At 38.0% G+C, this 14694-nt stretch overlaps 1 protein-coding gene and 1 long non-coding RNA gene across 3 annotated transcripts in view; one reads left to right on the top strand and one right to left on the bottom strand.

Annotated features, from left to right (window-relative positions):
- Positions 1–1793: 1793 nt before the first annotated feature.
- The window catches only part of ikbkb (inhibitor of nuclear factor kappa B kinase subunit beta), an 82657-nt gene continuing 69756 nt past the window's right edge, over positions 1794–14694 (bottom strand). Inside the window, exons 20-22 of one of the 2 annotated variants that reach the window (XM_087263598.1) lie at positions 10733–10857; positions 7650–7749; positions 1794–5641 (exon numbers count right to left, since the gene is read on the bottom strand). In XM_087263598.1, the coding sequence (XP_087119724.1) occupies positions 5594–5641; positions 7650–7749; positions 10733–10857 (273 nt within the window). In that variant the 3' untranslated portion in view covers positions 1794–5593. 2 annotated transcript variants of the gene reach the window in all.
- LOC147842505 (uncharacterized) lies at positions 10468–14452 on the top strand. Its single transcript, XR_015497525.1, has 3 exons — positions 10468–10988; positions 11142–12708; positions 12855–14452. It is a non-coding gene; the product is annotated as an uncharacterized LOC147842505 (long non-coding RNA).

Here is a 14694-nt window from a genome sequence, read left to right as displayed (position 1 = left end):
TATATTATTTACATAATGCTTTCAGCGTATTATAACAGCTCGTCACCCAGTGATAAGCGCAGTTATTCTGCAAAATTTAATGTTGAAGTGTGCAGCGTTCGTCTGACAGGTCCATTTGCGATAGCGCCCTCCCAAATGCTTTGAAACTCCCAGTGATTTTACAAGAGAGAAGTTAAAGTTCTTCACGTCTTTGGATATTTACAATGTCGTTTTGTGTGGTCATGTTCAAGAAATAATGTTCCATGATTACCAGATTCAACACTATGTAGTGCTAATAATCAAGATTCTGCCTAGCCAAAGACCAGGAAAGAAGACGGAGCTGTACAAGGACAGGGTAATCTTAAACAAGCAAAACAACTGCATTTTGACAGCGAACTGCACCTGTACGGCAGGGTATGTGAACTTACATGTTTACATTTTCATTCTGAGCATTCAGTGTCGGCAGTTTAATTCCCCATATTTAACTGTTTTGCTGAAATCATTGCTGCAATCAAAAACGAGTACTGTGTATGATTCAGCATTGCGTGAACTTACCTGATATAACATGAGAACTGCAGAGTCCAGCATTTTTTATTTTTAATATTATATTTTTATTTTCTTAAAGAAACACAGAGCAATAGAAAAAGCAACAATAATTTAATTTTAAAGACAAAAAAGGACATAAGACAGGAAAAAAAGATTATAAAACCATCATTACATCAGTTCCTCCAGTATTAGACATGGGTCAACAATGTTACACATACTGTATACATCTAGGCCAGTGTGCGCAGGCAATATGGTGATCTTGCAGACGATGACAGGGTTATACCTTTAAACTGTTATACTAGGCATTTGACAAATAATATAAAAAAGATTTCCAGGTGACCGGCAATGTTATCAGAAAGATTATGTTTTAGTCTCTTTAGATGTAAAGTGGTAGAGAATTCTGAAAGGCAAAATTTACAAAATGATTTTGATGCCTTTTCCCATGAATTCAATTCATCTTTATTTATATTGCGATTTTACAAGGTAGATTGTGTCAAAGCAGCTTCACATAGAAGATCATAGTAAATTGAAACAGTGTAGTTCAGTTTTCAGTGTTTAAGTTCAGTGTGGTTTAATAATCACTGCTGAGAGTCCAAACACTGAAGAGCAAATCCATCGATGTGCAGTTCTACAGATCCCGAACCATGCTAGTGGCGACCGCGGCGAGGAAAAAACTTCACCATTTGGTGAAAGTAAACAAATAAAAACCTTAAAAGAAACAGTTGGGCATGACCATTTCTCCTATGTCGTCTTGTGCAGAGCTGCAGTCTAGGTGCCGGAGGCTGGAGAATGCCGGACCTCAGTGAAGACTCGTTTTTTTTAGCTAACACCGTTCCATGTTGGACAGCTTTTTAAAATTAATTACTAAACCCACGAAGTGAGTCAGACCAGTCAAGCATTTTTAATTAGGTCGTCCCTCCATTCAGTTTTCTTTTAGCTAAAGACGTTGGCATTAAAAGCAGTGTGGTGTACGGTAAAGGTTAAGTTTTCTATTTTTTACCTTCGATTTTGGCATCTTACCGCAAAATACGATCGCGGTTGAACCCTTGTGACGTCATGTGTGACGTAGGTTGGCAATTCCCCTATAGCACATGTGTTTGGACTGTGAGGGAAACCGGAGCACCCGGAGGAAACCCACACCAACATGGCGAGAACATGCAAACTCCACACAAACGCTAACTGACCCAGCCGGGACTCAAACTAGCCACCATGCCGTCATGTTTAAAAATGAAATGTTAATGTAAATTAAATGACAAAAACTAAAACAGTTGGATACATCGCTTCATTTATTGTATGTAAAAAACCTTTTTGTGCTTTAGGTGAGTACAAATAATGAAACAAAACCTAGGAAATGTTAATTAACTTCAGCTTAAATGCATGTACAGAAGATTCAAGAAACCAAATGACAACAGAAAATATATTTAAAAAAATTACATTTTAAGAGCTTGAGAGAAGTACATGACAGATAACACAGCTGCATATACACAGAACAAAATATAATTTTTTCAGCTTTAAAACTCTTTCTTTGCATATATATATATTTTTAAAGAGGACCTATTATGCCCTATATTAGATGTAAAATGAGTCCCTAAAGTTTGTGTGTGACGTTTCAGCTCAAAATACCCCACAAATAATATTTTATAACTATCTGAAACTGACTGTCTTAGGCTTTCAAACTAATTGTGGTGTTTTGGTGACTGCCGCTTTAAATTCAAATGAGATTTTGCTCTTTTCAAAAGAGGGCGGAGCTACAAACGCCTCTGCATCAGCATAGTGGCAGATTCAAAACAGGACTAACATCTGTGTGAAAAAAACAGGTGAAAACTCTTAACATCAGACGGCTGCTTCTCACTCAGGGCTGTTTATGCTAATGAGGGGGAGATGGTCACTAGTGGGCGGGGCTTTCTCCCTCTGATGACACGTACAAAGGGAGAATGTCAATCAAAGTGTTTCGGCAGACTGTTTATATCAAGTCTGATTATAAAACATAACATTAATACATTTGTTTCATTAGAGCTTGTCACTGTCGCCACACAACTGTGTTTAAACCCCTTATAAAAGTGAGTTTTACATAATGGGTCCCCTTTAAATTCAAGTATTACGCATTAAAAATAACCCTAAGTACCATTTCTTATCAGTATATAAAAATATATTCCCAAACTGAAGCTTTATTTATATAGTTCAATAATTCATACACTTATTCGGACTGGTTTACTTTCTATTATGAAATATCCATGGCATCCTGAAGGATTAAAACAACAACAATCATCCACGTTTACACCTCAATATCAAGTGGCCGATCCATCAAGCCAGGATGGATTTATATTTACATTTTATTCAATAAGCAAACATATTTATCCAAAGCAACTTGCATCAATACGCAAACATATTTATATGCAAAGTTACTTACAAATGAGGAACAGAATTGTTTGCTTCAATGAGTATGTTTACATGGACACCAATACTCAATACTTTAATTGCAAATAATACTCTGATTAAGAGTCTACCATGTAATTAGCGATTTTTCTTTATTTAATCCGACTAAAGTCATAATTGAACTAAACAGAAATAGAATTAGGACATGTGGAGTATGCAGATTTTAATGTCATTATTGAAGTGTAGTACAGACATGTTAACACCGCAAACTATTAGCGGCGTGTAGAATTTATGCTATATTTTGTGACAGGATAGTCTATATCATAGACTGTAAAAGATATGGACGTAGTATCCGTGACGCCACCCACAGGTTTCTGAACAGCGCAAATGAAGCTACAAGTAATCATGGCCAACCGTCGCTATTTTGTTCGCGTGTCATCGCACCGATCGGGGCATACCACACAAAGGCAAAGAGGCAGAGCGTCAGTGGAGCTACAGATGCCTGCTGGTATTTTGCTTAGACAGGCTTTTCTTTGGGAGAAACGCTTAATACTTCATTACCTGCGACTCGTTTGTGTTCTGACCACTTGTGCTTGGCTGTACACTATATCAATAAAGTGTTTAGACTTTTAAAAACACTGCTGTAATACACAGAGCCACTAAACATTGTCCTTATGATGTTTTTCTACAGGAGGAAAACATGAATTACTTCTTAACACTTCAGATATAGTCTGTGTTAGTAAATGCAAGACTATTGATGAAGTCCAGGCATAACACTGCATGACAACACTTCAGGGGTCCGTTCTTCGTACCTCGCTTAAATGATCTAAGATGATTTGGCAGATTCTGGATCTGTTAATCTTGATAACTGATCTCTCGCTAATTTGGTTCTTCAAACAAGTTCATGAATCAGATTAGAATGTCTGGATAAACTGATCTGAGATCGCTGCGTGTGTTGTGAAGGACAGATCTATCCATCCTCGAAATCATGATCAGCAATGCAACGATTAGCTGACGGCACAGCAGCGTAATGACATCATCTGATTAATATTCAATTATCCATGTGAGCAAAATTACATCAAATTAGCAGTAAACGGTTTGTTAAATATGACACGCAATAATCTTCCACATTTGTTGTGAGCTGCAGGCTTTAAACTTTCATGCGTCAAGAGTATTCATCATGTATTTCAGTGCATATCAGTGTATTTAGTTCTACATTTAGAAAAGATTTTCTACATTATAGTAGCCGTTTTTTAATCGCTGTAAAGAATAACTGGTTGTTTACAAAAGCATTTTGATATCGGTAAAGGCGTCTGCAACTTTTGTGAAGCATCAAATCACCGGCATATTAACTGTCAAAACATGTTTATGACTGCATAAATATATTATTGCTTAAAAAAAAAGTCACATATTGAGCATTTTTATTATACACAATTTGTACTAAAGCGATCTAAAAAGTTCATATCAATAAGTTTTCTCTTTGCACCACCAGGTGGCAGTCTTTGTACTTTCATTTCGAGGGTGCAGATTGCATTCGTTTTATTAATATGTATAACTTAATTTATTTTATTAATGACTATAACTTTATATATATAGTAAATATGTACCATTTTCCCAAGTGTATCTAACTACTACTGTAAGAAAATATCAGAATTGGGAACATACTTTCTGTATTATCTTTGCTTGAACTGAGCCGATCTAATCCTGTTTATATGAATTGAACCTGCTCCTGATCAGGTTTGAGCTAGCAGAACTGTTGCTATGACAACAACTCTCGGATCAGCTTTGAAGAACGAAACGATCCTGGAACGTGTCAAATCGTAAACATCCAAATCCAGCTAACTGAGTAATCCACGTACAAAGAACAGACCCCAGATGACTGTTCTAGAGCCTACAGCTAATCAATCCGTCAGATTCTGGAGTGCTTTATGGTTCTGAAGGCAAATGTAAATGATAAATTATCCCAAATAAAACGAATACATTTATAGAGATGGTATATAAGTAGAGAATTTTACCCACCTGGGAAATGGAGGCCATGTGAATGGTTTGTGAGCATTAAGTAGCATTAAGCATGGTATCAAAGTCCATTAAAACTAGACTCTTCCAGCAGTTCCTCACATGCAATATCTGGTTTGTCACGGAGGGCATGCATGAAATGTTCCTGAATGAAAGTGGAACTGCAATTAAAGTCCACAAATTAAAAATGAAACACCCGAAATTACAGAAACTCCGTAGGAAATGTGGATGGCGCGGAGACGCAATGACGTTAATCAATCTATGTGCTATAACATGTTAAACTGGATCAAGCAACTCATGTAAACACCTTTATCATATTACTGTCTTATTCAGATTAAGGCTAATAATTCCATTACTGATGTCCATGTAAACACAGTCACTGACATTAATAGAACAGAAACACATCATGAACGTGAAAAGTGCAAAGCAGACGGCAGAAAAAAACCATCAGGCAAGCTGGAAAATAGTTAAGTGTGTAGATGTATGATAACATGAGGAATATAAACCTGCATAACCACAGACGTGCCTTCAGAAAGACTCCAGTGTGATTTGAGAGCACACACACACAGAGTTTCTCCAGCAGGTGGCGGTAGAGCATCATGTGCTTATTTTTGTGGCTCTTGAGGAACTAAGTTGATTGTCTGACTACAGTTTTCATTTGATTTTTCATTTGCCATCAAGCCAGATCCTGTCCTCCGTTCAGCCACTCCCACTCTCGCAGAATCTGAACAGAAACATCAGCCATTATTAAGAGTGTTTGTGTGTGTTCAGGTTTATGTGGTTTACAGGGACACAAAATTGTGAGTTGACATTGGGTGGGACTTAATTGTGCTTTATTAAAGTGTTTAAATGGTGTCCCTGTATTTCAAAACCCTTAAAAATCATACTTAACAAGGTCTTTCGGCATTCAAAATTGTTCACGTTTACTGGGTTTTAGTGGTCGGGCCGTATAATAAGAGGTTTTTACTGTATAAAATACATTACGGCTATGGAGAGTGCTTGTAAGCCATGTATATAAGTGTGTGCTAGTGTTAGGTTAAAAAGTACAATTATTAGTAACACTTTAAAGTAAAATTAATGTGTTTTGTTACTAAAATAGCTCACATGAACTAACCACAAACAACTTTTATTATCAATTATAATAATGTTCATTTCAAAAGTAACTTAACACTCGTTTATGCATCAATTCTAACATTGTAAGCCGAGATGTATACTTATTTCAATTTTAATAATTCATTTGTAGTTTTCATTCATATATAGGTCAGTTGTTTTATTCTGTATAATTTTATTTTTACATTTTTATTTTATGATTTTATTTTGTATTTTTAAAAATGCTATTATATGACTAATGACATAATTTAAAATTAACCATTAAAATGATATTATATTAACTATCATTCAAACTAATCATTACAATTATTACACAATCCATAAAATATAAACTCACAGGCCACTATATAAGGTACACCGCAAATTTTTAATCAGCCAATCACATGGCAGCAGCTCAATGCATTTAGGCATGTAGACATGGTCAAGACGATCTGCTGCAGTTCAAACTGAGCATCAGAATGGGGAAGAAAGGTTGGTTGTTGGTGCTAGATGGGCTGGTCTGAGTATTTCAGAAACTGGTGATATACTGGGATTTTCACGCACAACCATTTCTAGGGTTTACTGAGAAAATATTCAGTGAGCGGCAGTTCTGTGGGCGCAAATGCCTTGTTGATGCCAGAGGTGAGAGGAGAATGGCCAGACTGGTTCCAGCTGATAGAAAGGCAACAGTAACTCAAATAAGCACTCGCTACAACCGAGATCTGCAGAAGAGCATCTCTGAACACACAACACGTCCAACCTTGAGGCAGATGGGCTACAGCAGCAGAAGAGCACACCGGGTGCCGCTCCTGTCAGCTAAGAACAGGAAACTGAGGCTACAATTCACACAGCCTCACCAAAACTGGACAATAGAAGATTGGAGAAACGTTGCCTGCTCGATGAGTCTCCATTTCTGCTGACACATTCAGATGGTCGGGTCAGAATTTGGCATCAACAGCATGAAAGCATGGATCCATCCTGCCTTGTATCAACTGTTCAGGCTGGTGGTGGTGTAATGGTGTGGGGGATATTTTCTTGGCACACTTTGGGTCCATTAGTACCAATCAAGCATCATGTCAACACCACAGCCTACCTGAGTATTGTTGCTGACCATGTCCATCCCTTTATGAGCACAGTGTACTCATCTTCTGATGACTACTTTCAGCAGGATAACGCACCATATCAGAAGCGTGAATCATCTCAGACTGGTTTCTTGAACATGACAATGAGTTCAATGTACACAAATGGCCTCCACAGTCACCAGAGCTCAATCCAATAGAGCAGCTTTGGGATGTGGTGGAACGGGAGATTGGCATCATGGATGTGCAGCCGACAAATCTGCAGCAACTGCGATCATGATGCTATCATGTCAATATGGAGCAAAATCTCTGAGGAATATTTCCAGTAGCTTGTTGAATCTATTCCACAAAGGATTAAGGCAGTTCTGAAGGCAAAAGGCAGTCAGACCCGGTAATAGTAAGGTGTACCTAATAAAGTGGCCGGTGAGTGTATATCATAATTACTTAGGATGTGCAACATTTCTTGTAAATGACACTAATAAACATTCAGTTCATTACTTTAACATCCAGTAGCATCTCTTTGTAATGAAGTGCAGTAGTTGTGTTTGTGAGTTCGCTGCTCACCTGCATGCTGCTCTCCGTCTCCTGAATGGTGTCTTGCACTAAACTCTGCAGGCGGTTCTCAAATATCCTGCTTTCCTCAATCACATGCAGAGACTCCTCGCTGAACACACACACACACACACACACACACAAATGAGAGAGAGAAACACATGACGGAAACATGCGAATCAATGCAGTGTGTTTGTTAGTAGTCATGTTTCAATGCAAACTTAAGCTCAAATCTGTAATATCTCATAAAACATTTGTGAATAAAGCAGCGTTTCCATCCAATGAGTCAAAGAGAATAAAATCATCACTTCCTGATAAACTGGAGCAAATATCAGACAGGGAAATGTAGTTTAATGCGTTAGAGAAGCCACCGTGGTGTTTTTCTTCTCTAATAAATGAGTTGCGTCTTAGAAACAAAGACGATATAAACGCGGTGAATGCGGCGGCTTCTGGAGGCGTGAGACGCTCTGTGGGAACAAAGACACATGCTCAAGACAGTTCTGGAGGGAATAATAACAGAACAATAGTAATACTGAAGCTCTATGATGACGGACTGACGGCTGAAGCATTTTACACTCAGCAAAACAACATTTCAGATCTGCAACAATGTGAAGCTGCAAACTCAGTTAATGCAAAGTCCCTGAAACACACATTTCTATCATCTGTTCAAACTAAATCAGGGCGTTACTGATGCGCATGCTGGAGTTTATTCACTAAATGTGTGTCCATCTTAGTTTATGAGCATTTTGTCTTATCGATTAAAAAGGTTTGCGTGTATGTAATGTGTGTGCATATCTTGGGGTTTCAATCAAGCAATTTCATGCAGTATTCCAAAATGTACATTAAAATATGCAGGGCTCAACAATAATGGCCCAGAGCCAGCGTCTGAGATGCTCGGAAAGGTAGGCAGAATGGTTACTGGCCGGATCAGGTCAGTGCTGCCTTGTCACTAAACTTTAGGGCTGTGAATGTTTGTCAATTGCGTGCAAATAGGGCGCTTTCACACCTTGTTTGCCCAGCTAGAGGGGTTCCCACAATTGCGCTCAGATCCACATCGAAACAATTGGTCTGAGATCGCCTGAATGAGGTGATTGAAACGAACTCGGAGTGAATCGAAAGCAAAATGATCCAACGAACTAATGATCCAGGCTATATACACCAGTGTCTTATGATTGTGTAATAGCCATATATACGGCTGTATGAAGAGAGAATGATAAGCAGGGCGGGATGTCATTCCTACAGGAAATGTGCGTTTCATGTGGAATATAAAAGTGAAAGCATGCTGAAATATTAACAAGAGCTCTTTATCTGTTAGGAAAATGTAAAGAATTTACCATCTGATCATTTTTCCATATTTTAATCTCATTATATTTTGTGTTAGGCCTGTTGTTTTGTGCATTTCTGCACTGACACCTCGACAGAAAGATCAACATTGATCTGCTTCATGATCTGACTGCAGTCTCTGTTCATCTGTTATTTCTCTCTATAATGAAAGCCTATAATGCAGAAATGTTTTTCAGGTTTTTTTAATAGATGAATTAATTCGATTGATAGATTTTTACAAACTTGACAACTGAAATAAGGCCATGAATGAGAAAGTCTGACCTCTCTGATTTATATTTGGTGACGATGTCCGTGGCTATCAAAATTAAAGTGCACATTTTCACTTAAATATTTATACAACAGTTCTGTCTGGTTCTTGAATCTGATTGGCTGATAGCGGTGTGATATTCTGCAATAACAGCACTCGTACGGCCTCTTCACCTTTGTGTATTACTCCGCCCACATAGTGACAGCAGATCAATAAACTCACTACAGTTTGGCAAATATTGCAGCTGTTGGGCAACATCATGAGCTTTGAGCTTTTTTTACTGGAGAATGTAGTTGTTTAGATTGCAACTATGCAGTTTATTTATAAGGACAGTGCCTATTTTAAATACTTCTAATTTCTGAGAGACAGTGCGTCGGCATCTATTAGCCAAAGACGGTTGACGTTGTCTATCCACAAGATGGCGCCATGACCGCATAATAAGCCCTTGCTTAGAAGATTAAAACTGCCTGTTTTCTACAGCTGATCAAATCATTATTAATCTGGTAATTGATTTTCTAAGTCGATCTCTCTCTTTTGTATAGATTGCAACTATGCAGTTTATTTATAAGTACAGTGCCTATTTTAATACAGTTACTTTCCTATCCTGGTCCTTAACAGTGTTATTCAGAGACCTCCCTGAACACCCCCTCCTTATCGCAAACACAACAGCAGTCTGGTAGTGATTGCGTTGCTTTTTTTCATGGTTAATTATTGTGATATCCCAATTGCAACAGAGAAATACTGTAGACAGTAACACTGTGAGAAGAAATCTCTGTAGACGGATGGCATTTCATGTCACTTTCAGCCTTATAATCTTAAAATGTGAGCAAAATCAGCTGCTTTGTCTTCACTTTAGACATTACGCTATAGAGAGTCATTCAAACACTAGCTCTATTGTTAAGTTGGTGAATTAGTAATGGCTTCTGCCGTTCTGACGTCAGCTGTAGATGTGAATGAATGGCGGAAGAAAGTAGTTCCTAATACAAAAGAGTTTTTAGACTCTCCGTGTTTGATTTTCTTTTTTTTTTTAATACGATTGTGCCGTCGAACTGTTGTATAAACGCAATATTACACAAGTAGCAGTGCGATGTGGCTGTAAATCAGCACTGGTGGGACACTAAGACACTTGGCCTGCAGCCTCGTGCCAACGCATGCCTCCCACCAGTGCTGATATACAGCCATATTGCACTGCTACTCGTGTGATATTGCTCATAAATATAATTATTATTTTTTTTTAATTTACATCTCAATTGTAATTTTTTAAATTGTAAAGTTGTATTTAAAGAAAAGTTATGTTGAAGTTATGTTTGGCTTTTGACACATTATTTATAATATGTGGCTAAAGAAATAGCTATTAACTTCTCTTTTTTTTGGTGGGGCCAGTGAAAATTTTGGCAGGGCAAGTAAAAATCTGAACAACTGGCCTGAACGTGCCAGCAGAAAAAATTGTTAGCGTTGAGCCCTGATATGTGTATGGAAACACAGTGAGTGTCTCTGGACTCACGTGTGTGGGCCGTCTGAAGGGGGGCTGCTGGGATGTGAGGGTCTGTGGGACATCAGCTGGGGTGTAGGGGCCGGTGGAGTTCGCCCTCCGTCTGGACTGCCACTCACTGGACTGCGAACTTTACTCTGAAACACACACACAAGGTGAGTCTCGCACAAACACACACATTGTGTAGGAGCAGTGCTCCAAAAAGTAATTGATTACAAATGACTAGTGCCAAACGGAATCTGTGGACGCTATTTGATATTTCTGCGCAGTATTTTGTTAAAAATCTGCAGATTTCTGCGGAATTATTTTGGGATTATCATAACTAAAATATTAATACGTCAAATAACAAATAATATCTTTTTAACTTTTATTTAAAGTTTAAAATGCAAATCCAATTAGATCCACTTTACTTGGTGGCAAGTCTCTCATATAATACATATAATATATCTACCAAAAGACTTTACAAACGGCATTGTACATAAATCAGATGAACATTTTCACATTAGTTCCTGTAATTTAAAAACTGAATAAATATAGATTTACACACATTTACAAAAGTAAATAAACAGAATTAATGATGGGCTAAAAATATCTGGAAAATCTGCTGAATTGCAATGGCTGCGCAGAGTCCGTGTGGGCCTACTAATAACTAATTACTAGTGGTGTCAATCGATTAAAAAAATTTAACTAATTAATCGCACCTTTTTAAAAAAATTAATCGCGATTAATCGCATTTAAAATACTGAAACTTGTAATTTTGGCTATTTAAATGTAAAACTAATTTAAACACAAGACAAAAACTATTTAAATTCAAAATATAATTGTTTAATAGAATTTTTGTTCAACTTGTAACACAGATTTCTTCATGCAAACAACATACCCACAATAAACCATCAAGATCCTGGCTTGACAGCCATATTTATTACAGAAATTAAAACACAGTCATGTTAATGACATTTAAATTTCAAAACAATCAATGCCAATAAAGAAAACATTGATTTCCATGTTGGATTCTTAGTGGACTGCAAAAAAATGCCAAAATACAGGAATTGCAGATGAGGAAAATGAAAAATTATAATAATAAACTATTGAATACAAACTGTTGCACTCATTGTAAAGTTTTATTGCTGTGAGTTGAGAACATTAGTTATAGAGTAGAAACAATTTTGCTTAATCCTCCTTTACATTCATCCAGTTGCTAAGACTAGGAGTATCCTGCAAGTGCACAGAGACTCCCAAATGCCCGCAAATGAATGATAATTTATTGCAAACCGGTCGTTAAATACATTGCACACCCCTCTCGCCCCTACTCAGATACGTCGCTCACTCCACCCCTGACACCCCTCAACATGCCTGACACAGACACACACACAGACAGACACACACAACGCGCTGCAGACGTTTTGGCCCCAACGGCCTTCCATACTGGAGCGACTCCCCTCAGATTCAACACGCATGATCACGTTCATCAAATTTGCTAAGCGTCCTAAACTAAGCGTCCTAAAGTGTTACTGTATTTCACAAGGATTCTGACACAACAACGCGAAGCATATGCTTTTGTTGTGTTTAATGAGGAAACATGCTAAACTTGGAGGGCGCATGCTGAAAGGCAGAGTAATGCCCTGTCTTTGACAGCTCGCGACTTCACCAGAGACTTACTGAGTACATTTACATAAGACACCAATACTCCGATTTTAATATGATTAAGACAATACTCTTATTAAATTTCTACCGTGTAGCCTTAAAAGGAACCTTACCTTAAAGGAACACCGAGTCACGAAATGCGGAGGATTTTCTTTCTGTTCGCCATGCGGTATCAACTTACAACAGAAGTCGAAAGTTAAAAATGAAACACCCGAAATTGCATGAAACTCTGGATAACCTGTGATGTACCTAATTGTTTTATACTGGAACTTGCCTTCAAAAAGTGCTTCCTTGGTCTTATGCACATTTATTTCATGCTGAACACACGTCCACCACAACAGGAAGTAAAAAAACCTGCATGCGTTAATTGCGTTAATTTTTTTTAACGCGTTAATTATTTATAAATTAATCGCATGCGTTAACGCGTTAATTTTGACAGCGCTACTAATTACAAAATTAAAACTGTATTTAAATTACTTAAATCATTCAGTGAAGTTTATTTATAAACTAATTTCGAGAGGAGCACGCGCTTATGATTGATAGCACCTGGTGCACATTAGCTAACACTGATTTGTCCATGAGACGACTCCTTAACCACTATAAATAACCAAAGTATCTTACTTCAGCCATCTTCATCTTAAAGAATTCCCCCTTCCACCCCTACTCCTCCTATTTCCTTGTCAGGGCAGCACGAGACCAAAATCATGTAACATAAGTAAATTGACAAATCTAAATTGACAGCAAAGACACCCTGCAATAGGGGGTGGGGGGTTGGGGATAGGTGGAGAGGGAGCCACGGGCTCGAGGATATCACGAGCTCAGGGCTCTCTCCCAGGACAGCATGCCAAACACGCTCCATAATCAATCATCAGCTAAGGGCGAACTCTTGAAATAACTTTAAAAACGATATACAATGTGTTTTGTTTTCCCTTAATATTAAAACCTTTATTGTGTTTACTTGTGTAATCTTTGACTAATATTTACAATTGTTGGATTACCTGAAAAATGCTTGTTTACATGATGTAAAAAATGTCTCTAGAGTGTGTGTGTGTGTGTGTGTAAAGTTCAGCTCAATATACCACAGAAATAATGTTTTCTAACTCTCTGAAACTGACTCTTTTAGGCTTTGATCCTAATTGTGTTGTTTTGTTGACTGTCGATTTACATTCAAATGAGATTGTACTTTTTTTCAAAAGTGGGCGGAGCTACAAATGCCTGCGTGTCAGCATAGTGGCAGATTCAAAAACAAGACTAACATCCTATGCTAATGATTGAGAGATGGGCTGTTTCTGAATATGCGTTCATCAGCGGTCTTGTGTCCCCGTGTTCTTGTGCACTCTAGAAGTCTCAAAAATCATTGCGACTGGAGGCGGGAAGCGCAGCATTTTGTTTCGATTTATTATTAAAGTTCAGAGATATCACTTATTTATCTGAAGAGTTTCCCTAAATAAAACGGTGAATATAAATGTAACCCCCATAGAAATGGGTTTACCAAACAGTGTAGTCACCTATGGGTACCTGTAGAAAGCCGGGTTTTCCTTTCCTTTTGTGGACACAGTCAGTGAATGTTCCTGAACATGCACGCGGGAGACCTTTGAGTTTATATAAACCAGTGAATTGTGCTGTATTTTCGTTTATTTTAATTTAGAAGTTAATCTTTACTCCAAACATCATTGACTGAACGACACTTTTGATGATTTTGATCTTTCTCCGATTGTTTTTTTTTCTGTTGAGAATTAAGATGGAACAAAAGATGGCGAGCCCAGCCCAGTGAGTGTAACGATCATGAAAGTGGTGTGGCCAGCCGCGAGATCTGTTACAGTGTGAGCTGATCTGCTGAATTGTTCGTTAATCCAGCCGATAAGGAGATTCATCTATTTCATCGGTACCGGTAGGAATATTCTATTTATTCAACGCACCTACATCAAGGAGCGGAAGCATTCACGTGAACTTTTGTTTTGGGACCTGACTGTTGGGTTCGTATACCACATTGAGGAACTGATATTGAACTTTGACTCAATTACGTACAGGAGCATCCGTCTAAAAAAAAAAAAGCACATCGACCGAACGAGTGTATAGACTTACATTGGGTTATTTCATTTAATTTGGAAGCTTTTCATGTTTTTTCTTTCAAGAGTTCACACTTAGCTGATGATTAATTATAAAGCTTGTTTGGCATGCTGTCCCGGGAGAGAGCCCTGAGCTCATGAGATCCTCGAGCCCAGGGCTCCCTCCCGTTGCAAGGCGGGAGGGGAGTTTGAGCTCAGGTAGATCTCGAGAACTCCCCTGCTGTAGCAAGTGAATGCTCTTGAAATTAATTACTAACTAGA

Source organism: Danio rerio, chromosome 8 (assembly GCF_052040795.2).
Source record: "Danio rerio strain M-AB ecotype USA chromosome 8, GRCz13ab, whole genome shotgun sequence".
Classification (NCBI taxonomy): Eukaryota; Metazoa; Chordata; class Actinopteri; order Cypriniformes; family Danionidae; genus Danio; species Danio rerio.
The sequence above is the reverse complement of the archived record's forward strand: the minus strand, read 5'-3'. Positions and strand labels throughout refer to the sequence as shown.